Source organism: Leptonychotes weddellii, chromosome 11 (genome assembly GCF_054177405.1).
Source record: "Leptonychotes weddellii isolate Sample4059 chromosome 11, ASM5417740v2, whole genome shotgun sequence".
Lineage (NCBI taxonomy): Eukaryota > Metazoa > Chordata > Mammalia > Carnivora > Phocidae > Leptonychotes > Leptonychotes weddellii.
This window is the reverse complement of record NC_138379.1, coordinates 90205114-90231716: the sequence shown is the minus strand read 5'-3', so window position 1 is coordinate 90231716 and position 26603 is coordinate 90205114. Positions and strand designations below refer to the sequence as shown.

The window sequence follows — 26603 nt, the reverse complement described above, 5'->3', positions numbered from 1 at the left end:
GAGGTCCACACCAAGACACATAATAATTAAAATGGCAAAAAGTAATGATAAAGAGAGAATCTTAAAAGCAGCAAGAAAAAAAGAGAACAGTTGTATACAAGAGAAACCCAAAAAGGCTTACTGCTGACTATTCAGCTGAAACTATGCAGGCCAAAAGAAAGTGACATGATATATTTGAAGTGCTGAAAGGAAAAAAACCTACAACCAGGAATACCCTATCCAGCAAGGTTATCATTCAGAACTGAAGGAGAGATGAAGAGTTTCCCCCAAAAAAACCAAAAGTAAAAATAAGTTCATCACACTAACCATCGTTATAAGAAATGTTAATGGGAATTCTATAAGAGAAAAGCAAAGAAAATTATGAAAGGAAAAATGAAATGAAAAGGAAAAATGTTCCAGGTAAAAAGCAAATATACAGTAATGATAATAGATTAATTACTCATAAAGCCAGTAGGGAGGCTGAAACACAAAAATAGTAAAATCATTTATAGCTACAAAAATTAGTTAAGGGATACAGAAAATAAAAACATGTAAACTATGACATCATAGACATAAAACATGGAGGAAGGAATAAAAATTTAGTGCTTTAACAGTGGTTCGAATTTAAGTGACCATCAAGTTAATATAGACTGCTATGCAATAAGATGTTATACAAAGCCAATGGTAACCACAAGTCAAAAAACTATAATAGATACACAAAAAATAAAGTTATCAAAGCATACACCAAAGAACCATCAAACCACAAGGGGAGAGAGCAAAAGAACAAGAAACAGAGAACTATAAAAATAACCATAAAATAATCAACAAAATGGCACTAAGTATATATTTATCAATAATTTTTTTAAATGTAGGGGCGCCTGGGTGGGTCAGTTGGTTAAGCGTCTGCCTTCAGCTCAGGTCATGATCCCAGGGTCCTGGGATCAAGCCTTGCATTGGGCTCCCTGCCCAGCAGGGAGTCTGCTTCTCCCTCTGCCCCTCCCCCTGCTTGCACTCCCTCTCCCTCTCTCTCTCAATAAATAAAATCTTGAAAAAAATAATTACTTTAAATGTAAATGGGCTAAATGCTCCAATCAAAAGACAGAGAGTGACAGAATGGATAAAAAACAAGGCGGCCCCCACCCCCGCCCCAAAATAAGACCTATCTACATGCTGCCTATAAGACATCACTTCAAACCTAAAGACACATATAGATTGAAAGTAATGGCATGGAAAAAGATATTACATGCAAACAGAAGTGGAACAAAAACTGGGGTAGCAATACTTTACACCAGAGAAGATAAATTTTAAAACAAAGACTATAACAAGAGACAAAGAAGGGCATTACATAATGATGAAGGGATCAATCAAACACAATTATGTAATAACTGTAAATATCTACGTACCCAACACAGAAGCACCTAAATAGATGAAGCAAATAATAATAGACAAAAAGAGAGAAACAGACAGTAATACTAGGGATACTTAAACACCCCACTAAATCAAGGAATAGATCATCCAGACAGAAAATCAACAAACAGTGGCTTTAAGTAACACATTAGACTGGATGGACCTAACAGATGTGTACAGAACATTCCATCCAAACACAACATGATACACATTCTTTTCAAGTGCACTTGGAACATTCTCTAAGATAGATCACATGTTAGGCCACAAAACAAGTCTCAATAAATTTAAGAATATGAAATCATATCAAGCATCTTTTCTGACCACAATAGAATGAAACTAGCAATCAATTACAAGAAAAAAATTGGAAAAAACACAAAGACATGGAGGCTAAACAACATGCTATTAAACAACCAATGGGTTAACAAAGAAATCAGGAGGAAATAAAAAAATATATGGACACAAATTAAAATGAAAACGCAATGGTCCAAAACCTTTGAGACAGAGCAAAAACAGTTCTAAGAGGGAAGTTTATAATGATACAGGCATAACTCAAGAAACAAAAATATCAAACAACCTAACCTTACACCTAAAGGAACTAAAAAAAAAGAACAAACTAAGCCCAAAGCTAGTAGAAGGAAAACAAAAATAAGTAAATCTTTAAAAAATAAATAAAAGAACAATAGAAAGGATCAATGAAACTAAGAGCTGGCTCTGTGAAAAGATAAAATTAACAAACCTCAGTGAGAACTCAAATAAAATGAGAAAGGAAGGAGGAGAAATAATAACTGACACCACATCAAGAGAATATCATGGAAAATTATATGCCAACAAACTGGACAACCTAGAAGAAATGATTAAATTCTTAGAAACACACAACCTTTTATTCAAATCAGGAAGAAATAGAAAATCTGAACAAATCAATTACCAGTAATGAAACTGAATCAGTAATCAACAAACTCCCAACCAACAAGAGTCCTGGATCAAGATGACTTCATAGGTGAATTCTACCAAACATTTAAAGAAGAGTTAGTACCTATTCTTCTCAAACTACTCCAGAAAAAGGAAGAGAGAGGAAAACTTCCAAATTCATTCTAGGAGGCCAGCATTACCCTGATACCAAAACCAGACAAAGACACTACAAAAAAGAGAACTATAGGCCAGTATCTCTGATGAACATGGATGCAAAAATCCTCGACAGAATATCAGCAAACTGAATCCAACAATACATTAAAAGATTCATTCACCACATTATTCTAGGGATACAAGAGTAGCTCAACATTCACAAATCAATCAGTGTGATACATAACTTCAGTAAGAAAAGGAAGGACAGACACCACATTATCCTCTCAAAAGATGCAGGTAAAGCATTTGGCAAAATACAACCTCTTTCATGATAAAAACTCTCAATGACGTAGGTATAGTGGGAACATATCTTATAAAGTTCATATATGAAAACCCCACAGCTAACATCATACTCGATGGTGAAAAACTGAGAGCTTTTCTTCTAGGATCAGGAATAAGACAAGAATGTCCACTCTCACCACTTGCATTCAACATGGTACTGGAAAGTCCTCACTGCAGTAACCAGACAAGAAAAAGAAATAAAAGGCATCAAGGGGCACCTGGGTGGCTCAGACTGTTAAGCGTCTGCCTTTGGCTCAGGTCATGATCCCAGGGTCCTGGGATCGATCCCTGCATTGGGCTTCCTGCTCAGCGGGGAGTCTGCTTCTTCCTCTCCCTCTGCCTCTCCCCCTGCTTGTGCTCTCTCTCTCCCTACAAAATAAATAAAATCTTTAAAACAAACCAAAAAAGGCATCAAAACTGTAAGGAAGAAGTAAAACTGTCACTATTTGCAGATGACATGATACTATATAGAGAGAGAACCAGAAAGACTCCACCAAAAAACTATAACTCATAAATGAATTCAGTAAACTTACAGGATACAAAATTAACATACATAAATTTGTTGTGTTTCTATGTACTAATAACGAAGAACCAGAAAGAGAAATTAAGAAATCAATCTCATTCACAATTACACTAAATATAATAAAATACCTAGGAATAAACTTTTTTTTTTTAAAGATTTTATTTATTTATTTGACAGAGAGAGACACAGCGAGAGTGGGAACACAAGCAGGGGGAGTGGGAGAGGGAGAAGCAGGCTCCCTGCAGAGCAGGGAGCCCGATGCGGGGCTCTATCATGACCTGAGCTGAAGGCAGACGCTTAACGACTGAGCCACCCAGGTGCCCCAAAATACCTAGGAATAAACTTAACCAAGGAGGTGAAAACTGAAAACTGTAAGGCACTGAGGAAAGAAACTGACAACACCACAAACAAATAGAAAGATATGCCATGCTCACAGACTGTAAGAATTAATATTGTTAAAATGTCCATACTACTCAGAGCAATCTACAGATTTAATGCAATCCCTATCAAAATACCAATAGCATTTTACAAAAAACTAGGACATATAATCCTAAAATTTGTATGGAACCACAAAAGACCCTGAATAGCCAAAGTAATCCTGAGAAAGAACTAAGCTGGATGTATTACAATCCCAGACTCCAAAATATACTACAAAGCTGTAGTAACCAGAACAGTATGGTAATAGCGCAAAAATAAACACACAGATAGACAGCCCAGAAATAAACCCATGGTTATATGGTCAATTAATTTATGACAAAAGAACTAAGAATAAACAACAGGGAAAAGATAGTCTCTTCAATAAGTGGTGTTGGAGAAACTGGACATCTACATGCAAAAGAATGAAATAACTGTGTTTCTACACCATACACAAAAATAAGCTCAAAATGGATTACAGACCTTTATGTGAGACATGAAACTGTAATATTCCTAGAAGAAAACATAGGTAGTAATCTCTTAGACATCAGCATTAGCAATGTATTTATGGATATGTCTTATCAGTCAAAGGAAACAAAAGCAAGAATAAACTACTGGGACTACAGCAAAATAAAAAGCACACCAAAGGAACCTAATAACAAAACAAAAAGGCAAATCTACTGAATGGAAGAATATAGCAAATGATATGATAAAGGATTAATATCCAAAATATATGAAGAACTTATACAACTCAACACCAAAAAAACCCAAATAATCTGATTTTAAAATGGACACAAGTCCTGAAAGACATTTTTCCAAAGCAGACATACAGATGGCTAACAAACATGTAAAAAGATGTTCAACATCACTAATCATCAGTGAAATGTAAATCAAAACCACAATGAGATACCACCTTACACCCATCAGAATGGCTAGGATCGAAAAGGTAAGAAATAATGTGTTGACAAGAATGTGGGGAAAAGGGAACCCTCATGAATTCTTAGTGGGAGTTTCAACTGGTACAGACACTTTGGAAAACACTATGGAGGTTCCTCAAAAAATTAAAAATAGAATTATCATATGATCCAGTAATTCCACTACTATTTACTCAAAGAAAACAAAAACATTAATTTGAAAAGATATATGCACCCCTATTTTTTTTTAAGATTTGAGTTATTTATTTGAGGGAGAGTGCATGCAAACAAGAGAGCACAAGCAGGGGGAGCAGCAGAGGCAGAGGGAGAAGCAGACTCAATGTGGGGCTCGATCTCAGGACCCTGAGATAATGACCTGAGCTGAAGGCAGCCACTTAACCGATTGAGCCACCGAGGTGCCTATACCCCTATGTTTATTGCAGCATTATTTATAATAACAAAGTGTGATAAACACACACACACACACACTAATATTACCTGGACATAAAAAAGAATGAAATCTTGCTTTCTGTCACAACATGGATGGACGTTGAGAGTATTATGCTAAGTGAAATAAATCAAAGACAAACACCATATAATTTCACTTATATGTGGAATCTCAAAACCGTAAAACAAACAAAAAATAAAACAGTTTAAATACAGAGAACAAACTGGTGGTTGCCAGAGGAGAGGTGAATGGGGGGTTGGTCAAAACAGATGAAGGGGATTAAGGGGCAAAAACGTCCAGTTATAAAATAAATAAGTCAAGGGTATGAAAACTACAGCATAGGAAATATAGTTAATAATGTCATAAAATAATGTTGTATGGTGACTATAGTTATCATGGTGAGCAATGGGCAGAGAATTGTCAAATCAGTATCTTGTGTTCCTGGAACCAATATAACATTGTATGTCAATTATACTTCAATAATATATAATTTAAAAATATATTTATATTTTATATTTTATTTTATATAAATATAAAAAAAGAAAAAAACAGGTTCTTATAAAATATAGTTTGCCTTTGCTATTCCCCTCTCAGGTATTTCCCAAGAGAAATGAAAACACATGTACCCACAAAGACTCATACATGAATATGTACATAGCACCTTCATTCATAATGATCCCAAACTGGAAACAACCAAATGTCCATCAATTGGTGAATGGATAAATAGTGGGATAGCCATACAATGGAATATTAGTCATTAAAAAAGGAATGTACTGATATAAGTGACAAGAAGGATGAATCTCAAAAGCATTATGCTAAATGAAAGAAGCTAAACCAAAAAAGACTACATATCCTTTTTTAAAAATCTTTTTTATTTTTCAGTTTAGAGTCATATTCTATCCCTTCATAGTAGTTAACCTTATTTTTGGTATATATATATATATATAAGTTGTTCTCTCTTGAAAATTTTGGGATACAGTTTCTTCTAACAGACCAAAATATACCCTAAATTTCTAATGTATGGCTTTGTTCTAGTCTCCTGCCTGATCACATTCTCTCCCTTTTTTTTTTTAAATCCTCTTCTTTCTTTTTCCAACCAACTTCTTATATTATCAATTCCTTTTATAAAGTCTTTTATAATTCTCATCTTTACAGTCATAGTCCATCCCTTTCATCGTATTTACCCTTATTTTTGTACATATGTAAGTTTTTCTTTCTTTAAAATTTTGGGAGGCACTCTCTTCTAACAGACCAAAATACGCCCAAAATCTAGGGTGTGGCACTGACCTATGCACCAGCCTGATCATATTTGATCATATTCTGTTTTTTTCTTTTTTATCTTTATCTTTTTTTTTTCTTTTTTCTTTCTTTCCCTTTCTTTTCTCCCGGTTTCAGGTCTCTTCTGATTTGTTTAGTGTATATTTTTCTGGGGTCATTGTTACCCTGCTAGCATTTTGTTCTCTCATTCATCTGTTCTCCTCTGGACAAAATGACAAGACAGAAAAAATCACCTCAAAAAAAAAGAACAAGAGGTAGTACCGACCGCCAGGGACCTAATCAATACGGACATTAGTAAGATGTCGGAACTAGAGTTCAGAATGATGATTTTAAAGATACTAGCTGGGCTTGAAAAAAGCATGGAAGATATTGGAGAAACCCTTTCTGGAGAAATAATAGCATCATTCCATTTATATAACATTTTAGCAAAGGCAGAACTGTAGTGATTGAAAGGAGATCACTGGTTTCCAGGGGCTTCGTTGCGGTGACTGGATTGACTGCAAAAATGCACAATTTGGGGGTGATAGAAATACTCTGTCTTGAATGTTATATTTACATGAATGTACACATTTGTCTAAACTCAAACTGAACACTCAAAATGGGAAATTATATCTCAATAAATCTGATTTTTTTCTTAAATATACAGTAGATCCTCTGAACACTGTTTTTTGGGTTTTTTTTAAATACTTGAGGGTACAAGCCTCTAGTCAATTGGAATTATAGACCGATTTTTAAAGATACAATGTAGTAAGTGGGATGATGAGTAGTAGCAAAGGATGTTTCTGGGAACATAGAGTAATTCAGAAATGGGAGACCTGACAGGTACCTCCACTCCTCTACTCCTCCCCTGTGGAAGCTGAAAGACAGATTTTTGCTTTTCTAGCTTCTTTAGCTAAGAGTGCCCCTGTGACCCAGTTTCATTTCAAGGATGCCTAAGGTGATGAGGGCTGGGGCTTCTGGTAGAGCTTTGGCTTTCCTGATAAAAGGAGAACTTGTCACATTGCCCTTTCCCCTTTTTTAAATGGAAAAAGAGATCTGCCTGACATGAATGCACAAATGAAGAATGCTTCAAGTGAAGAAGAAAATTAATCTGAAGATTTTTTTGCACCTAAATGTATTTATTTAAGTGGGATTATTAGAATACAAGGAGTAATTTCTACATTTTCCATGACCATTGGATTCAGTCTGATGTCCTATTTCTCTTTAGGCTTCCTTACTTAATTGAGCTACATAGATTCTGTGCCAACAATATGCAAGTCGTTCCGGTCAGAATAAACTATCTCTTGACTATAACCAACAGAATCAGGGCTTGACGGGCTATAGCTCAGAAAAGCAGAGTACTTCATTTTTATATTCCATAAGTGGAATCAGGTGTTAGTCTAGTAGAATTTGGTGTTTTATAAATATTTCCATCTAAATTATCTTCTGGTGTTCCCATTTTCTCCTCTGATATATCTGCATAGTCATATCTTTTTGTCCGTGGTTGCTCAAGTGTATAACCTAGAGAGAAATGACAAATGTTTAGGAGGATGTCAGATATGATGGGGTGTAGACTCATTCAATATGCCTCTACCTACCAGGCGAGGTCTCTTCCACATTCCTTCTTACCACTCTTAGAGAAGATACCTTTATATCCTACTTAGCCATAAATGTCTCAAATTTCCCAGCTCATCTACTTTTCACACCATCATCGTCTATCTCTACAACAGGCTCTGCGGGACCTGGGTCTGAGGTTTGATCTACTACTAAGTAGCTGTATAATTTGGGGCAGGTTACCTAACCTATGTCCTCATCTGTAAAATGGGGATAATAATGGCACATGCTTCGCTCCAAATTTCTACGAGAATTAACTGTGAGGGTGCATGTAAAGAACCTAACGTTTAGTCCGTTTGGCATTTAGCTGGTGCTCCATAATGAAGTATTAGCCAACAGTTCTTTATGCATAAAGGAAGAGAAGCCTTTTCTTTCCCTAGAGCTAAAAGTTCTGTATCTTCTCTGGATTTGATTTCCTCGTGCTTCTTGGAGAAAGGGCACACAGTCTCTCCTCTTCTCCCATGCCAACAGCCTCGGGGTGGTCACCTTCCACTGACTGCACTGACAGGGCAAATCTCCCCGACTTAAAATGATTTTCACTTGGTCTCATGCACCTTCCAATTGCCATGCTATAACTTTCCTTCTTTTCACAGTAATCTCTTTTAACTCAGTATTTACATTCTCTGCTTCAATTTTTGTACTTGTCATTCCTTTATATTCTTTTATCTGCTGCTGAGAACCTACTATGGGCTACAAGTTGGGGATTCCTATCAAACAGACAAATCCCTGCTGTCAAGTGAAGGCAGTTACCTAAAACTGTTCTCTAGAAGGCCATCAGCTCCATTAAACCCCTCAAGTGGAGACCACAGAGCATTGCTAAGGAACAGGCCGGAGGCTGGTGATGCAGGGTTGTGGGGGAGGGGGAGAGTGGGACACGATAAGGGTGGAAGGGGAGCCAGAACCAGAAGGCCATGGCAGAGTTACGACTGTACTCCAAGCGCAGTGCGAAACTATGAGAAACAGCAGAGGTACTCATCGTTAGGAGTGTGGCTTCTAAGGCTAGCCGGCCTCCCTTCAAATCCTAGCCATCACAGGAACTGACCGTGTGACCTTGAGCAAGTGACTTGGTATCTGTTTGCTTATCTGTAAAATGAACCTTGTCTCATTGAGCTGTTCTGAAAATTAAATGAGTTAATTTTATAAAGCACTTTAGGACACCACTTCCACATAGTAATTGCTAAAGAAGAGTCTGTTAAATAAATGTTGTAAATGTACTGATTTAAATCTGTAAAAGAGCACTATCTATTGGGTGGGCAGTGCCCTGGATGACAGTCAGTTTGGAGGCTGTTGGAGAAGCCCGCAGCGGGATGACGGACACGTGGACTGTGGGGATGGCCGTGAACTGGGAATAAGTAGACAGGTTAAGACGAATGACAGCTACCATTTACAGAGTACATATTATGTGCTAGGCACTATTCTAAGCTCTTCACACGTATTATCTCTTATAACCTCAAAACAACTGATGAGCTAGGTACTACTGTTATTCTCATTTTACAGATGAGGAAACTAAGCCAGTAATTTCCCCAGTATCACACAGCCAGTAAACGGCAGAACCAAAAATCAGAACGAGGCCGTCTGAATCGACATTCCACAATTGTAACCTCCTGCCTCTCAATGATGATCACAGGACAGAACCCATACACTCAGATTATACAATACCCATAATTAGGCTTGAGCTATGTTAGAATTACTGATATTTCTAGGACATGAGAATATGCTTCCTCAAGAGGCTATCACTTTCAGCTTCTCAGTACTGTGGACCACTGGCGGGACAAGTGGCAGACAACCTAAAAAATATTTCTAACGTTAAAAAAAAAAATTTTTTTTTAAAGTAGGCTCCATGCCCAATGTGGGGCTTGAACTCAAGACCCCGAGATCAAGAGTTGCACACTCTAACAACGCCAGCCAGGTGCCCCTATTTCTAACATTTTGAGGCATTTATTTTGCCATGTGAAGTTTGCTCATTAAAAAGAATTACCGAAACCATGAGAGAAGCAACTTTCCAAAAGGAGGGTTCATTTTTTAAGCCATTTTATCCAACCTAAATAAAACAGAAAATTTTCTTCTATTCCCAAATAACAAGCTTACATGTAAAGGTAAAAATGACTTAGCAAATTCATCCATGTCTATATACTGTGCAGGGTGCTGAAATGTTAGGTGCTTAGAAATGTGTACGTGTGTGCAATGTGTCATTCTGTTCACAAGAATTCCCCATAAAAGTATTGCTAAAAATCACCTACTTTTGAAGTTATCTGAAGAGTTGCTTGTAGCAATTTCCTTCCAGTTGGCAATATACCTAAGCACATTATATGGGCATTCATTAAATTAAATCAATGTATTAGTAATAAATTGATCCATTAGTACATGTTAGACTACTTCTAAAATTCCACTTTCTCTATGAAATCTTGGATTGATGGTGCCAAATGCTCAGGTCCAAATGTTTAATTCTCATGACTTGTCCATCTCTAGCTAGCTCCCATGTACTTAAGGCAAGCCCTAGAACAAGGAGTTGAAGGAGAAATAAAAATGGTACATCTACCATCTACCATAATCGTGCCCTCTGATTTCCCTCCAGCACACCTCTTCTCATTCTATGCTGTTCCACTCCTGCAACTTCATGTCCTCAGTTGAGTGCACACTAAGATCTCAGTTAACTTCTAAATTAAAAGTACCAACAGAAAATTCTCTGGAAGGGAAAAAGTCAGGGGAAAACAACAACAAAAAACTTCCTCCTTCATTCTGCGTTGTCAGACTTAGGGTCTCTGTCATGTCAATGGAAATTTAAAGTGTGTGCTTTATGATATTATTAGAGTAACGGTGCCATCTTTGCCATGTCTGGTAAATATAAGACATTACATTAAAGTCAAGCACAATTTTCGGGCTGCCACCTCTATTCCCTAAACAGAGACTGAATTAGGGAGACAAAGGCAGCCCAAGAAGAGGTAGAATAGGGAAGGGGAAGGCACAATGAACTACAAAGATGAGTAGAGCTTTAAGGAGGCAGGTTTCCTGTGACTTATCCTATTTCATCCCTTTTCCCAAGCCTCCTTGAAATCAGGTAAGGAGTTGGTTGCATCCCAAAAAAATCAAGTAAGGAGGTGGTCCCAAAAGGTGCTGACAACGGACCTGGCCGAGAAAAAAATGAGAATTCTGAATCATGTAATTCAGAAAAACGCTATGATTTTGCAAGTATTTATTTATTCCTTTTGAATTGTTTTTACCTTTGTTGACTGTGTGTTTCTGGTTTGTTTGGGTTTTTGTTGTTGTTATAGGAAGGTATATATTATCCAACAGTATTTAATTATAACAAAGTATTGTGGTTAAGTTGGCCCTTCCTGTCACAACTACCTATTGTTGCTCCAAGAACTTTATTCTACAGCCTTAAATAGGATGCGGGTGGTCACAGCCACATAAAAAAGATGCAGGAAAACAGCAGGCAGTGTAAACCCCCTCCAGGATCTCTTAGTAGACAATTCAATCTGGCTTCACCTTAAATTTGGGCAAATTCTGTCTTCAGTGGTCACTGAACTCGGAGGAACACTATGAAGTGTTGGATGTCAATTATCCTGCTTCCTTGGATTTATATACTGAAAGGTTTTCATTACACTTTCAAGAAACCAAGATAAAGGACCTCCAATCAATTGTATGCCACGACCTGACAGCTTGGGGCATAAACATACACCATATTTAAGGCTGATCACTAACCCTGCTCTACCTGAGATTAGGACATGAATTTATTTAGTTGCATAAATTTTTTTTTCTCATAATGTACATACGAGCTGTGAGCAATAAGAAATCTAAGTTTTACAAAGAGAAGCAACAATCTAATGAGAGCATTGCCATGCTGATCTGTCTTTCTAAGATATTTTTAGAATTTTTTACAGAATAAAGTGTATGTGGAATCTATAGTGAATCCCTCAAAAGTATAAATTTAACATCTTAACAGCCCAGGAAAAGTCCCTGGCCAGAGAAGCTATGTAACTACATGTCTTAGATACCAAAGGAGCAGCTTCAGACATAGAAACTACCCATAACACACATAGGCAAAGAGCTCTCACCAACAGGATTCATAGAATATCAGAAGACTAAGATAATCCAGCAACTAACCACTCAACAGGTTATGTCAAAATTCACTTGCAGTTTGAAAAATATGAAGACTCTGGAAGAGGAACATCCATCTTGATAGAGAATATGACCCTGAAACCCAGCAGGATAAATGCCAGCAACAGTCACAGTAGCCATCATGTGGGTGACTCAGTCATGGCAATGCAAGCACTGTTTTACATTCTAAGTGCCTGTACCAGCGTATCCCTGTATACCGCAGAAGGGCAACAGTCCTCATCTGTATCCCTGAGTCCTAGAGTTAAGTTGGCTCTATCTATTCTTCAAAGTAATAACAACATCGTTCTCAGTTGATATTGTTGCAATCAGAATATGCCCATGATTGTTTCCAGTGGAGCGTCCATCTGTCACACAAGGGGCTAGCACACAAGCTTTTTGGGAAGAAACTGGTTTGTATCACTGAACATCAATGTTCAACACATTTATGTCATTCTAATGGTCTGACTACTGAAAAGTGTCCACAGATTTCCACTATCAATTTTCCTGAAGGGAAAAATGTCAGACACTGAAATTTTTAACAAACAAGGTGTCATCAAGACAGCTGCAAATATCTAGATGACTACGAAGATCTAACAGAGAGTAGACTGTGAAGTCCATAAATACACTGCGAAAATGGTGCTTATACCTAACACCTGCCATTAGTAGGGGAAGATGTTTGCAAATTTGGTCTTGCCTGAGATAATCAGTAGCTTGAGTTCAGTAATGTTACTGAAATATTCCAAATAATCATGCTGGAGTCCTTTGAAAATTTGTTGTCTATGACTCAATAGAAAAAGTTAGAATATAAGAATACCACTAAGGAAAAACAATCAAACCACAAGGGAAGAAAGCAAGAGAACAAGAACAGAAAAGAATTACAAAAACAACCAGAAAAAGAAATTAACAAAATGGCAATAAGTGCATACCTATCAATAATTACTTTAAATGTAAATTGACTAAATACTCCAATCAAAAGATAAAGGGTGACAGAATGGATTAAAAAACAAGACCCATCTATATGCTACCTCTAAGAGATCACTTCAAAATAAAGACACACACAGACTGCTGGTGAAGGTGTTGAATAATGCAAATGGAAGTGGAGAAAAAGCCGGAGTAGCAATATTTATATCAGACAAGACAGACTTTAAAACAAAGACAGTAGCCAGAGACAAAGAATGGCATTACATAACGATGAAGGGATCAATCCAACAAGAGAATATAACAATTGTAAATATCTCTGCACCCAACACAGAAGGATCTAGCAAATGTTAACAGATATTAAGGGAGAAATAGACAGTTATACAATAATATTAGCGGATTTTAACACTGCCTCTATGTCAATGGATAGATTACCCAGACAGAAAATCAATAAGAAAACAGTGGCTTTGAACAACATATTAGACCAGATGAACCTAACAGATGTATACAGAAAATTCCATCCAAACACAGCAGAATACATATTTGAGTACACATGGAATATTCTTTAAGACAGATCACATGTTAGGCCAAAAAAACCAGGCCAGAAAATAAATCTCAATAAATTTAAGAAGACTGAAATCATATCAAGCATCTTTTCTGACCATATCTGTATGAAACTAGATATCAATTACCAAAAAAAACCCCACCAAAACCGAAAAAAATCACAAACACATGAAAGCTAAACTAAACAACCAATGGGTCAACAAAGAAATCACAGAAGAAATAAAAAATACATGGAGATAAATTAAAATGAAAGGATAATAGTCCAAAATCAATGGGATACAGCAAAAGCAGTTCTAAAAGGGAAAGTTTGTAATTATATATGCCTAACTCAAGAAACAAGAAAAATCTCAAACAACCAACCCAAACTTACACCTACGGAACTAAAAAAAAAAAAAGAAAAAACTAAGCCCAAAGCTAGTAGAAGGAAAAAAAAAAAAAGGAATAGAGAGGAAATAAATTACATAAAGACTAAAAGAACAATAGAAAGTATCCATGAAACCAAGAGGTGGCTCTTTGAAAAGATCAACAAAATTGATAAACCAGAGAATAAAATCAGAAATGAAGTTGGAGAAATTACAACTGACACCACAGAAATACAAAAGATTATGAGAATATTATATAAAATTATATGCCAAAAAATTGGAACTGAGAAGAAATGAATAAAGTCCTAGAAACATATGATCTTCTAAAACTGAATGACAAAGAAATAGAAAAAACTGAACAGGTCAATCACTCTTAATGAAATTGAATCAGTAATCAAAAAACCCCCAACAAAAGTCCAGGATCAGATGGCTTCACATGTGAATTCTACCAAACATTTAAACCATAAGATATCTAGGAATAAACCTAACCAAAGAAGTAAAGGATCTGTACTCTGAAAACTATAGAACACTTGTGAAAGAAATTGAGGAAGACACAAAGAAATGGAAAAACATTCCACGCTCATGGACTGGAAGAACAAACGTTGGTAAAATGTCTATGCTACGCAAAGCAATCTACACATTCAGTGCAATTCCTGTCAAAATACCATCAACATTTTTCATAGAGCTGGAACAAACAATCCTAAAATTTGTATGGAAACAGAAAAGACGCTGAATAGCCAGAGGAATGTTGAAAAAGAAAACCAAAACTGGTGGCATCACAATTCCGGACTTCAAGCTCTATTACAAAGCTGTCATCATCAAGATTATATAGTGAGGGCCCAAAAACAGACACACAGATCAATGAAACAGAACAGAGAACCCAGAAATGGACCCTCAACTCTACGGTCAACTTATCTTCAACAAAGCAGGAAAGAATATCCAGTGGAAAAAAAGACATTCTCTTCAACAAATGGTGTTGGGAAAATTGGACAGCCACATGTAGAAGAATGAAACTGGACCACTTTCTTACACCATACACAAAAATAGACTCAAAATGGATGAAAGACCTAAATATGAGACAGGAGTCCATCAAAACTGTAGAGGAGAACACAGGCAGCAACCTCTTTGAACTCGGCCACAGCAACTTCTTGTTAGACATGTCTCTAAAGATAAGAGAAACAAAAGCAAAAATGAACTATTGGGACTTCATCAAGATAAAAAGCTTTGCACCCAAAGGTAACAGTCAACAAAACTAAAAGGTAACCTATGGAATGGAAGAAGATATTTGCAAATGACATAACAGGTAAGGGGCTAGTATCCAAGATCTATAAAGAACTTATCAAACTCCACACCCAAAAAACAAAAAAATCCAGTCAAGAAATGGGCAGAAGACATGAATAGACATTTCTCCAAAGAAGACATCCAAATGACCAATAGACACATGAAGAAACACTCCACATCACTCAGCATTATCAGGGAAATACAAATCAAAACCACAATGAGATACCATCTCACACCAGTCAGAATGGCTAAAGTTAACAACTCAGGAAACAAAAGATGTTGGCAAGGACGTGCAGAAAGGGGAAGGAACCCTCTTATTACACTGTTGGTGGGAAAGCAAACTGGTACAGCCACTCTGTATGGCGGTTCCTCATAAAGGTACAAATAGAGCTACCCTACAACCCAGCAATTGCACTACTTGGTATTTATCTAAAGGACACAAATATAGTGATTTGAAGGGGCATATGAACCCCAATGTTTATAGCAGCAAGATCCACAGTAGCCAAAATATGGAAAGAGCCCAGATGTCCACCGACAGATGAATGGATAAAGATGATATGGTGTGTGTGTACACACACACACACACACACACACACACACACTCACACTGGAATATTACTCAGCCATCAAAAAGAATGAAATCTTGCCATTTGCAATGATGTGGATGGAACTAGAGGGTATTATGCTAAGCAAAGTCAGTCAGTCAGAGAAAGACAAATACCATATGATTTCACTCATGTGGAATTTAAGAAAACAGATGAACATAGGGTAAGGGAAAGAAAAATAAAATAAGACGAACACAGAGAAGGAGACAAACCATAAGAGACTCTTAACCATAGGGAACAAACTGAGGGTTGTTGGAGGGGAGGTGGGTCGGGGGATGGGGTAGTTGGATGATAGGCATTAAGGAGGGCACTTGAAGTAACGAGCAGTGTGTTATATGCAACTGACAAATCACTAAATTGTACCTCTGAAGCTAATAATACAGTATATGTTAATTAAATTGACTTTAAATTAAACATTTAAAAAAATAAAGAAGATTTAATACTGATTCTTTTCAAACTGTTCCAAAAAGCAGAAGAGAAAGGAAATCTTCCAAATTCATTCCATGAGTACACATTAGCCTGATGCCAAAACCAGTCAGACACCACAGAAAAACAAAACAAAGCAAACTATGGGCCAATTTACCTGATGACATAGATGCAAAATCCTCAACAAAATATTAACAAACCGAAGTCAATAATACATTAAAAGAATCATCCACCACAATCCAGTGGGATTTAGTTCAGGGATGCAAGGGTGGCTCAATATTTGCAAATCAATCAGCGTGATACATCACGTTAACAATAAGAAGGAGAAAAACCATATGATCCTCTTAATAGATGGTAAAAATGCATTTGACAAAATACAATATTGTTCATGATAAAACTCTAAACAAAGTAGGTTTAGAGGGAACATACCTCAATATAATAAAGGCTATATATGAAAAACACATAGCTAACAATGGTGAAAAACTGAGAGCTTGCTTTTCTTATAAAATCAGGAACAAGATTAAGAATGTCCACTCTCACCACTTTTATTCAACATAGCACTGGAAGTCCTAGCCACAGCAATCAGACAAGAAATAAAAAGCATATAAATTGGTAAGGAAGAAGTCAAACTGTCACTATTTGCAGTTGACATGATACTATATATAGAGAACCTGAAAGACTCCACCAAAAAACTACTAGAACTCATAAATGGGGTGCCTGGGTGGCTTAGTCCGTTAGGCATCCGACTATTTTTTTTTTAAGATTTATCTATTTGAGAGAGAGAGAGTACTCACGTGAGTATGAGCACTAGCATGAGCACGAGTGGGGGGAGGGGCAGAGGGAGAAGCAGTCTCCCTGCAGGGAGTCTGACACAGGGCTCTATCCCAGGACCCCAGGATCATGACCTGAGCTGAAGGCAAATGTTTAACCAACTGGGCCACTCAGGTGCCCCTCAGCATCTGACTCTTGATCTCGGGGGTCATGAGCTTGAGCTCCATGTTGAGCTCCATGCTCAGGAGCCTACAAAAAAAGAAAAAAAAAAAAGAATTCATAAATGAATTTAGTAAAGTTGCAGAATCCAAAATTAACATACAGAAATCTGCTGCATTTCTATGTACTAATGACAAAGTAGCAGAAGGAAATTAACAATCCCATGTTCAATTGCACCAAAAAGAATAAAATATCTAGGTATAAACCTAACCAATGAGGTGAAAGACCCATACTCGGAAAACTGTAAGATACTGATGAAAGAAACTGAACACAACACAAATGGAAATATATACTGTGCTTGCACATTGGTTGTTAAATGTTAAAATGGTCATACTACCCAAAGCAATCTACAGATTTCATGTAATCCCTATCAAAATACCAACAGCATTTTTCACAGAACTAGAACAATCCTAAAATTAGAATGGAACCACAAAAGACCCCAAATAGCCAAAGTAATCTTGAGAAAGAAGAACAAAGCTGGAGGCATCACAATCCCAGAATTCAAAATACACTACCAAGTTATAGTAATTAAAACAGTATGGTAGTGGCATGAAAACAGAGTCATAGGTCAATGGAATAAAGTACAGAGCCAGAAATAAATCCATACTTATATGGTTCTTTAATCTATGACAAAGGAGGCAAGAATATATAATAAAGACATTTTATTCAATAAATGGTGCTGGGAAAACTGGATAGCTACATACAAAAGAATGAAACTGAACCACTTTCTCAAACCACACACAAAAATAAACTCAAAATAATTATAGACCTAAATGTGAGCCCTAAAACTATAAATCTAGAAAAAAACGTAGGCAGTCATTTCTTGATATTGGTCTTGGTAACATTTTTCTAGCTATGTCTCCTCAGGCAGAGAAAACAAAACCAAAAATAAACTATTGGGACTATACCAAAATAAAAAGCTTTTACATAGCAAAGTAAACTATGAACAAAATGAAAAGGCAACCTACTGAATGGGAGATATTTACAGATGAAATATCCAATGAGGGGTTAATATCCAAACTACATGAAGAACTTATACAACTCAACACACACATACACACACATCCGGTTACAAATAGGCAGAAGATATGAATACACATTTCTCCTAAGACATGCAGATGGCCAACAGACACATGAAAAGATGCTCAACATCACTCATCATCAGGGAAATGCAAATCAAAACCACAATGAGATATCACCTTACACTTGTCAGAATAACTAAAATAAAAAAGACAAGAACTAGTAAGTGTTGGTGAGGATGTGGAGAAAAGGAAACCCTCCTGCACCGTTGATGGGAATGCAAACTGGTGCAGCCACTGTGGAAAACAGTACGGAGGGTCTTCAAAAATTGAAAATAGAAATACCATATGATCCAGTAATTCCACTACTGGGTATTTACCAAAAGAAACAAATACACTAATTCGAAAGGATATGTATGTTTATTGCAGCATTATTTACAGTGGCCATGACATGGAAGCAACCCAAGTGTCCATCAACTGATGAATGGATAAAAAAGATGTGGTAGATACACACACACACACACAGTGGAATATTACTCAGCCATAAAAAATGATCTCAACATTTGTGAAAATATGGATGGAGCTAGAGGGTATAATGCTAGGTGAAATAAGTCAGATACAGAAAGACAAATACCAAAGAATTTCACGACCCTATGAACTAGATTTTGTTTCTAAGAAACAAAACAAATGAACAAAAAAGAATCAGACCCTAAATGTAGAGAACTGATGTTGGTCAAAGGGGAGGTGGGTGGCAGGATGGGTGAAACAGATAAAGGGGATTAAGAGATACACAAACCTCCTACAGCCAAACTATGGAAAGAGCCTAGATGTCCATTAATAGATGAAAGAAGATGTGGTATATATACACAATGGAATATTATGCAGCCATCAAAAAAAATGAAATCTTGCCATTTGCAACCATGTGGATGGAATTAGAGGGTATTATGCTAAGCGAAATAAGTCAATCAGGGAAAGACAATTATCATATGATCTCACTGATATGAGGAATTTGAGAAAGAAGACAGAGGATCATAGGGGAAGGGAGGGGAAAATGAAACAAGACGAAACCAGAGAGGGAGACAAACCATAAGAGACTCTTAATCTCAGGAAACAACCTGAGGGTTGCTGGAGTGGGGGGTGGGGTGGGAGGATGGGGTAAGTGGGTGATGGACACTGGGGAGGGTATGTGCTGTGGTGAGTGCTCTGAATTGTGTAAGACTGATGAATCACAGACCTGTACCCCTGACACAAATCATACATTATATGTTAATAAAAAAAGAGAGAGATGCAAACTTCCAGTTATAAAATAAGTCACAGAGATGAGAAGTACAGCATCGGGAATACAGTTGATAATATGTGTGGTAAAGTTGTACGGTGACAGATGGTGACTATATTTATCATGGTGAACACTGAGCTACACACAGAACTGTCCAATCACTGTTTATAGACCTACAACTCATGTAACACTGTATGTTAATCATACTTCAATTAAAAAAAAAAATACCTAAGTCTAATTCTCTTTTTCTACTTTTATACCATCGTTTTTATATTCTTCCCTCATATCTTCTTTTTTTCTCAACAAACAATACTCGTTTGCTTTTTGTTTTTCTTTTTTAAAGATTATGTTTGTGGGCCCAAGATTCGAGGCAGAGGTGGGAACATCAGAAATATACATGAGGCCTGCCCTTGCTCCCCAGTAAAAGCAGAATGCATTTACTCATCAAAGTTCAGTGCATTTGTCCAGTTCAGCACTTCATCCACTTCCCATTCCATCACAGAATCTATTCCACCGCCTTCGACAGCTCTCATTAGCCCCTTGGTGGCTGTGTGAATTAAATCTAGAGTTCTATGATTTGTTGACTTAGCCTCTAGGTTTCCTGCATAGTACCTAAACAGGGGAAAGGAAGGGAGACATCATCTTGTGAAACAGGTCATTACTAGTAGATACAGTTAATACATATATTGTTGCTGTGAAACCACTTACATATTAAACCAGGTTTTCACCTGATTTATCTCAAATACATCCAAACCACGTTCTATGTGATGGGATCTTTTGGGGGAAAAAAAGAAAAAAAAGAAACAAGGCAACTTAATCAACCATGCTAACTGGTGAAGCCTCGTTTCAAAACCACCCCTTGGTACACTGCCCTGCTATGATACAATGAAAAACCAAGTAATTAAATCACCAAATCATAGAATTACAGAGTCAAAGGATCTTGGAGACCAGATGATTAGCCCTCTTGTCTTACAGGAGAGAGATTAAGTCCTGGAAGACAAGGTCATGTGACTAACAGCAGGTAAAGAGGGGAAAGCAGAGGGAACAGGAAAGAGAGGGAGAGGCAAAGGGAAGAAAGATGGTAATATCCTTTTTTGTGTCACGTACTTTTCATACATTATCTTGTTTAATTCTCTCTAAAAAGACACAGCCATTTGTGACACCTGTTTTTATTCCTATTTTACGGGTGAGGAAATGGAGAGCTGGGGAAGTTAAATTGTTCAAGATCATGTAAGTAGTAAGCAGATGTCAGAGCCCATCTTCGAATCAGACTCCAAGTCCAGACTTCTTCGGCTGCACTGTTCTGTCTCATGTTAGTCTGAGCACATAAATGAACGCATCCCCCAAACGTGAGCTAAGTGTGTACAGGCAAGTTAGCAGTCCTTCCAAGAATATTAGAAAATGGTGTTTTTTCTTTGGTTTTTCATTTTAAGATCTACAATGGTATTCCATTTTCAAAGTTAACCTACTCTGAAACTGTTTTCATTTCTTTTTTTTTTTTTTTTAAAGATTTTATTTATTTATTTGACAGAGAGAGACACAGCGAGAGAGGGAACACAGGCAGGGGGAGTGGGAGAGGGAGAAGCAGGCTTCCCGCCGAGCAGGGAGCCCAACGCGGGGCTCGATCCCAGGACCCTGGGATCATGACCTGAGCCGAAGGCAGACGCTTAATGACTGAGCCACCCAGGCGCCCCCTGTTTTCATTTCTTAATTCAACACAGAGTAGGAAGCAGCATGGTGGTCGTGTAGGGCTAGATAGGACTCTGATATCCAACTATCTGGCCTTGAGTCTTGCTTCTGTGATTTATTTACTAGCTCTATGACCTTTGCCAAATAACCTAGTCTTCCTGGGCTTCAGATTACCTTAAAATGGTAGTCATAATACTCCTCAGCATTCTTGAGAGGTTTAGAAGTGTAAGTCTTTATAAAGCATTCAGAACTATGACTGGCACATAGGAAGCATTCAATAAAAGAAGGCACACAAATTCCTGGATGGTAAGAGGTAGGACAGTGACAAGATATGTCTCTGCCTTCATGAAGTTTTTGCTTTTTCAAACTTTAAATAGATAATGATCCATGAGAGCTACTTTCATAGAAGCAGGAACATGCCTCTTGATTTATATTGGTTAGTAAGAGCACAAATTATAAGAAAGTATGATTTCACAATTTTTCTATAGTTCTTCATTCACTTACTCATGTAATAAATACTTATCGAGTGTCCACCATTTGCAAAGCATTGTGTACAGAGATGGGATTCCTTTGTGGAACTTGCAAATCTTCCACTCTATATTCCCTGAACATAATAGGCACTCAAAAAAATTAGTACTGAATGAATGAATGATGGTATCCAATGGCCCAGGTTTATTAATTAATGCTGATGCCACAACAAAAATGCATTTAGAAATCAGAAAATTCTGGAAGGCTAGAGGTGAACACATTTTTTATGAGTTCTTCCATGTTTTACCTTCCCAAATATACACTTGTGACTAGATTTGGAAACTGGATGATATTTGTTTTTCCTTTGGCAACAGTGATTTACAACAGTTCAGTTACCTATTTTTTACTCTCATCAGGGATATATAGAAAGAGGATTCATTTTAAAGAGAATTATAATACTTATTCCAATAATTTAATTCTGTTCTAAACTCTTTAAATATTAGTCACTATTTATAGTTAAGTGGGCTGTAACAGTAATCAAACAACAATAGGTCAGCAAGGACAGAATTTCAAATACAACAGTAACCAGAAATACAGATCACTTCATAATAATCATAACATGTTTCATAAAAAATGAGCAGTATTTAAAACAAAAACAATATAAAATTTGGCTTTAGAGATAATGCTGCAATATATCCATTTTAAAATGATCTCATATTCTAAGATAGAAAATTTAAAGAGAAAAAAAATTATAAAAATTTTTCTGAAACCAACAGGGAGAGAAGTTAAAATGCAAAAGACCTAGTATGAATCAAAGTTTAAACTGGAAAAGAAGTCAAGAAAAGCTAAGATCTCTAGGGCAGCACAGGAAAGGAATGTAAAAACCACATTTTTTTTTTTTAATTAAGAGAGAGGTAAAAAAAATCAAGATTTTGTTGATTTTGTTTACTGCTGATTCTCAGCAGAAGTAGGTAGAGGATGCCATTATCAGTGAACAAAGCACACGAAGTAACACTTCTTGTTCATCCCCTGCAACCTTACAGAAAGGAAACATTACAACATCCAGCTATAAGGGCTCACTCCCTCCCTCCCTCACTCAACTCATTCAACAAACAACATGTCTTCATTAAGCATCTATCTACTATGTCTACATCCCTGTGCTGACAAATAGATCAGAGTCCCTGTTCTTTAGGAGCTCCCAGTGTAGTGGAGGTGGCAGACAAATACGCAGAGATTTGCACAAGTGTGACAACTGAGTATATAACACATCCGTGAGGGCACCTCCGAAAACAGTGCCCGTGCCTCGCTATGTCAGGGTCAGGGCAGGCTTCAGAAGCTGTTTGAGCCAAGCATCACAAGGTGAAGGCCTTGTTGCCATGGATTTGAGCCAGAAAAGAGCAACCTGGGGAGAGGGACTATCATGTGGGATGGAGGTAATGGTGAGCCCCCAACATGCTTCGGGTAAGGAGGTGATTTAATTCGTGTTTTCAAGACATGGCATCAGTGTTTACACAGAGATGGCAAAGGATGAGAGACAAAGAGACCAAGTGGAAGGACTCTGCCTGTGAAGTGGAGATGAGAATACTGAGAAGCTCCAGTCGGGGAGGGACAGACATGCCAGACTTGGGAGAGTCTCTGGAAGCAGAATTGATAGGACTTTATGACAGATGACCCACGGGAGCTTATGACAGGTAAGAAGTCAAAGAGAACCCCTACATTTCTGACTTGGATGACTGGGTAAATGATGGTGTCATAACCTGAGGCCAAGAGGAATATGGAAAAGAAACCATTTTTATGATGAGCAATATAAGAAATTCAGTGTTAGACCAATTGAGTTTGAGATAGAAATGTCCATGTAATTAGAAATAGAGAGCTCAGTTATGGATGAGGATTGAGAGTAAACAGAGGAAAGAAAAGAAAAAAGAAATAAAACAGATTATTATTCATGTGCATTGGCTTATTTCCAGGTGTCTCGCCCTCCGGTCTCCCCCCACCGCGGTGCTGTGTCTCAGCGTCAGCAAATCACACGAGCCTTCTGTCAGTGCTAGCTGTTTCTGGGGACAGCACACACGGTGAGCGTACTGCGTTGTTCTCAGCCTATTACCACTTCCTTTACTGTACATGCATCCCCAGTTAGAGGCAATGTTGTATGGAATAAAATGATGATGGATAAGGCTTCTGTAATAAATGGTATTGCTGACAGAAGTAATGCAAGCAGAGAAATAAAACACACACCCAAAATATTTGTCTATCACTGCGAACACAAAGAGATGCCACCTCTATCTGGGAAGGGTCCAACATAATCAGCCTGCCACCAGGCAGCCAGCACACTGTTGGAGGCAAAGTAATGGTTTCTGCTGTCCAGTTATCTGTGACTACAGAGACAGAACAACCTCAGTGAGGAAAAGACCAAGTTTATGAATCTATATGTAGCCTCCATCCCTATACCCATGACCACTTTGTACATGGCTCCATTGAGCAACAACTGAAGAGGCCAGGTGAAAAAATGGACATTGACAGGATGGATCACCTCGTCCATCTGAATACTTAGAGCTTTCTGCCTCCTAGGGAGGACATTCACAAGGACACAAATATATGCTATGCCCATTCTGAGTATACCTGTCCCCAGACCTAATCCCAATTTCCCCCATTTAATTCCATCCAAGTACCTAATCAGCTGAGAAGCTTTCAGTTACTGCCCATAGACAGTAAGGTTTCTGTCTCAAACTGCTTCTCCTTTCTATATGAAGCAGAAAACCACTTGTGCTCACTGGGAGGATACCCTTTGACCATTCTCTGGGCCTACTGAGGGGTTGTAATCTAGTCACTGTCCATATTTGGATGTTGCCAGAATCCTGTGCAGATGCCTGGTGAATTAGACCTAATATACTCTCCCTCTGTTAGCTTGTCACAGGGGACTCCCCATGAAGCCAAAGGCATGGAGATGAAGCAGAGCCAATGCACGATTGAAGGAATCTGAGCCACCTGCTCATACAGCTTACCATAGCCCTCTGGACCTTCTCAGACCCATTCTCTTTTGTACTGAGATGATGCTGTATACTCTCAGTTTTACGGTTCATTGGATTAGATAAAAGTCAGGTCAGTTCATAATCACAGAGCACTTGGAATCCTACTGCCAAGCATCCAGTCTCTCCCAGGGCCCAGTAGCAGAACCAGAACTGATTTTCAAATGTAAAATAGCTGTTGGCAGAAGAGGGCATTACCTTACTCCTAAAACCTCTGTGCTGAGATCCTCTAATTGTAAGAAGCTTCATACAGCATTTCACTGTCTGTCCAATACTGTTGGGACTGCTTGGCCCTAAATGCCAAGTGGGAGCACCTTGACCACACTGTGGACCTGCTACCATGTTCATTCTTACACCATGTCCCACTGGAGCCCAGCAGCCTCATTAGGTTACCTTGAAAACTGGTTGGAGCAGCACACCCCAATGTGGCATGTTTTACTTCCTAAATCCAGAGAAGCCCTTTAAGTGCTGTGTGCCTTCAAGACAGACATGCCAAGGTATTGAAACTTATCTCTCACTTTAGAAAGGATATCCCAAAATGTCCATAAGCTTTAGCTATGTGGCAAACCCTGAACATTTTGCAAAATTTCTCTCTCTCCTTCTGGTGTGCATTTGTCCTAGGAAGTCAACCAGGGAGTTCTTTTCTGCTCACTGCATCTGATTAGTATAAGGTCACCAATGTAAGGACATGCATGATGGTCTGTGGGAACTGAGATGTACAAGCCCCTAGGGAAAACAACAGGAGAGCAGACACAGCTCTGAGAGTAAGATGGAAAGGCACATCCTCTTCTTTCCATGTAAGTGCAAACTGCCTCTCTTTTTGCTTACGGGTTGGGATGGAAAGAACACACGTCAGGTCAACAGCAACGTAACAGGGGCCAGGGGCTGTGCCGACCTGCTGCATTAGAGGAAGCACTTCTGGAAGTTTAGCTGCTATCTGTGTCACCACCTGACCTCTACCATTACTCCTGGTGAATTAAAGGTACCAATCCCACCACTGCTTTCACCACTGTCATGTCCAGTCTATAAAAACAGCCACCACGGAGTTCATCAAGAACTCTGCGGCTCCTCTCATTTATTAATGACTTGATGAAAACTGTATCTTCTAGGCCTCCTGGGGTTACAGCCTGTGGGTAGCTGAGTAGACTGCATGTAAGAGGAACAAATATATGCATTCCCCTGACACTTCAGAAATCCTTTTTTCTACAGTATACCAGAGAAGTTCAGGCATTTTGCAATAGTAGAGCTTTGGTTGAGTTGAGGCTTTGATTAGCCAACCAGACAGACTATTTAACATCATTTCTGGGTACTCAAGCCAACACATTAAATTCATAATCCTAGATGAACGTGGCCATTATCAGTAAATTTAACCCGTTTTCTGATCTTGCAACCTGAAAATTCACTCTCACACATGTTTCCAAGACTCCTATTAATGAGATTGGTAAATTCTTTTAAGTCTTTTGATTTATAAGCAATCTCCTCCTGGAGTAGATCTCGTACCTCTGTGTCCCGGCTGCTCTGAGACAGAACTCCCGCTGGGGGCTGGAGGCGATGCACGATGTTTGTGGGAGAACGCTAAGGAGAATCAGCATGAGCACGTGCAGCAACTGTGCCAGATGCAGTCACTGAAAAGCTTTTATGCAGAGAAGGCCTGTCCCACAAAACAGGGAGGAAGAACTTCCTCCACCAACAGGGGAGTTTGAAGTTCAAGGTTCTCAGCATTGTCTATACCTGCCCATATGTCTCCATCCTAGGTCTCTGGAGTCCACTTCTTCCCCACTCATGCCCTTAACCTTAGTGCATAAGGCCTGAGAGCATTAAGCATTTGATTGCACTGTAGGCGCTGTAACCCTATGACCCTTACAACTGGTTCCTGGGTTGCCCCCAACTCACCCTGCAAGTACAAGAGATGAAGAAC

The 26603-nt window shown here is 38.1% G+C and overlaps 1 protein-coding gene across 1 annotated transcript in view; it reads right to left on the bottom strand.

The window, feature by feature from the left end:
* Positions 1-6407: 6407 nt before the first annotated feature.
* The window catches only part of C11H11orf65 (chromosome 11 C11orf65 homolog), a 67363-nt gene continuing 47167 nt past the window's right edge, over positions 6408-26603 (bottom strand). The window contains exons 7-9 of the mRNA XM_006743759.3: positions 19944-20114; positions 10201-10256; positions 6408-7867 (exon numbers count right to left, since the gene is read on the bottom strand). Coding sequence (XP_006743822.2) covers positions 7716-7867; positions 10201-10256; positions 19944-20114 — 379 coding nt within the window. The 3' untranslated portion in view covers positions 6408-7715. The remainder of the gene's footprint in view (positions 7868-10200; positions 10257-19943; positions 20115-26603) is intronic.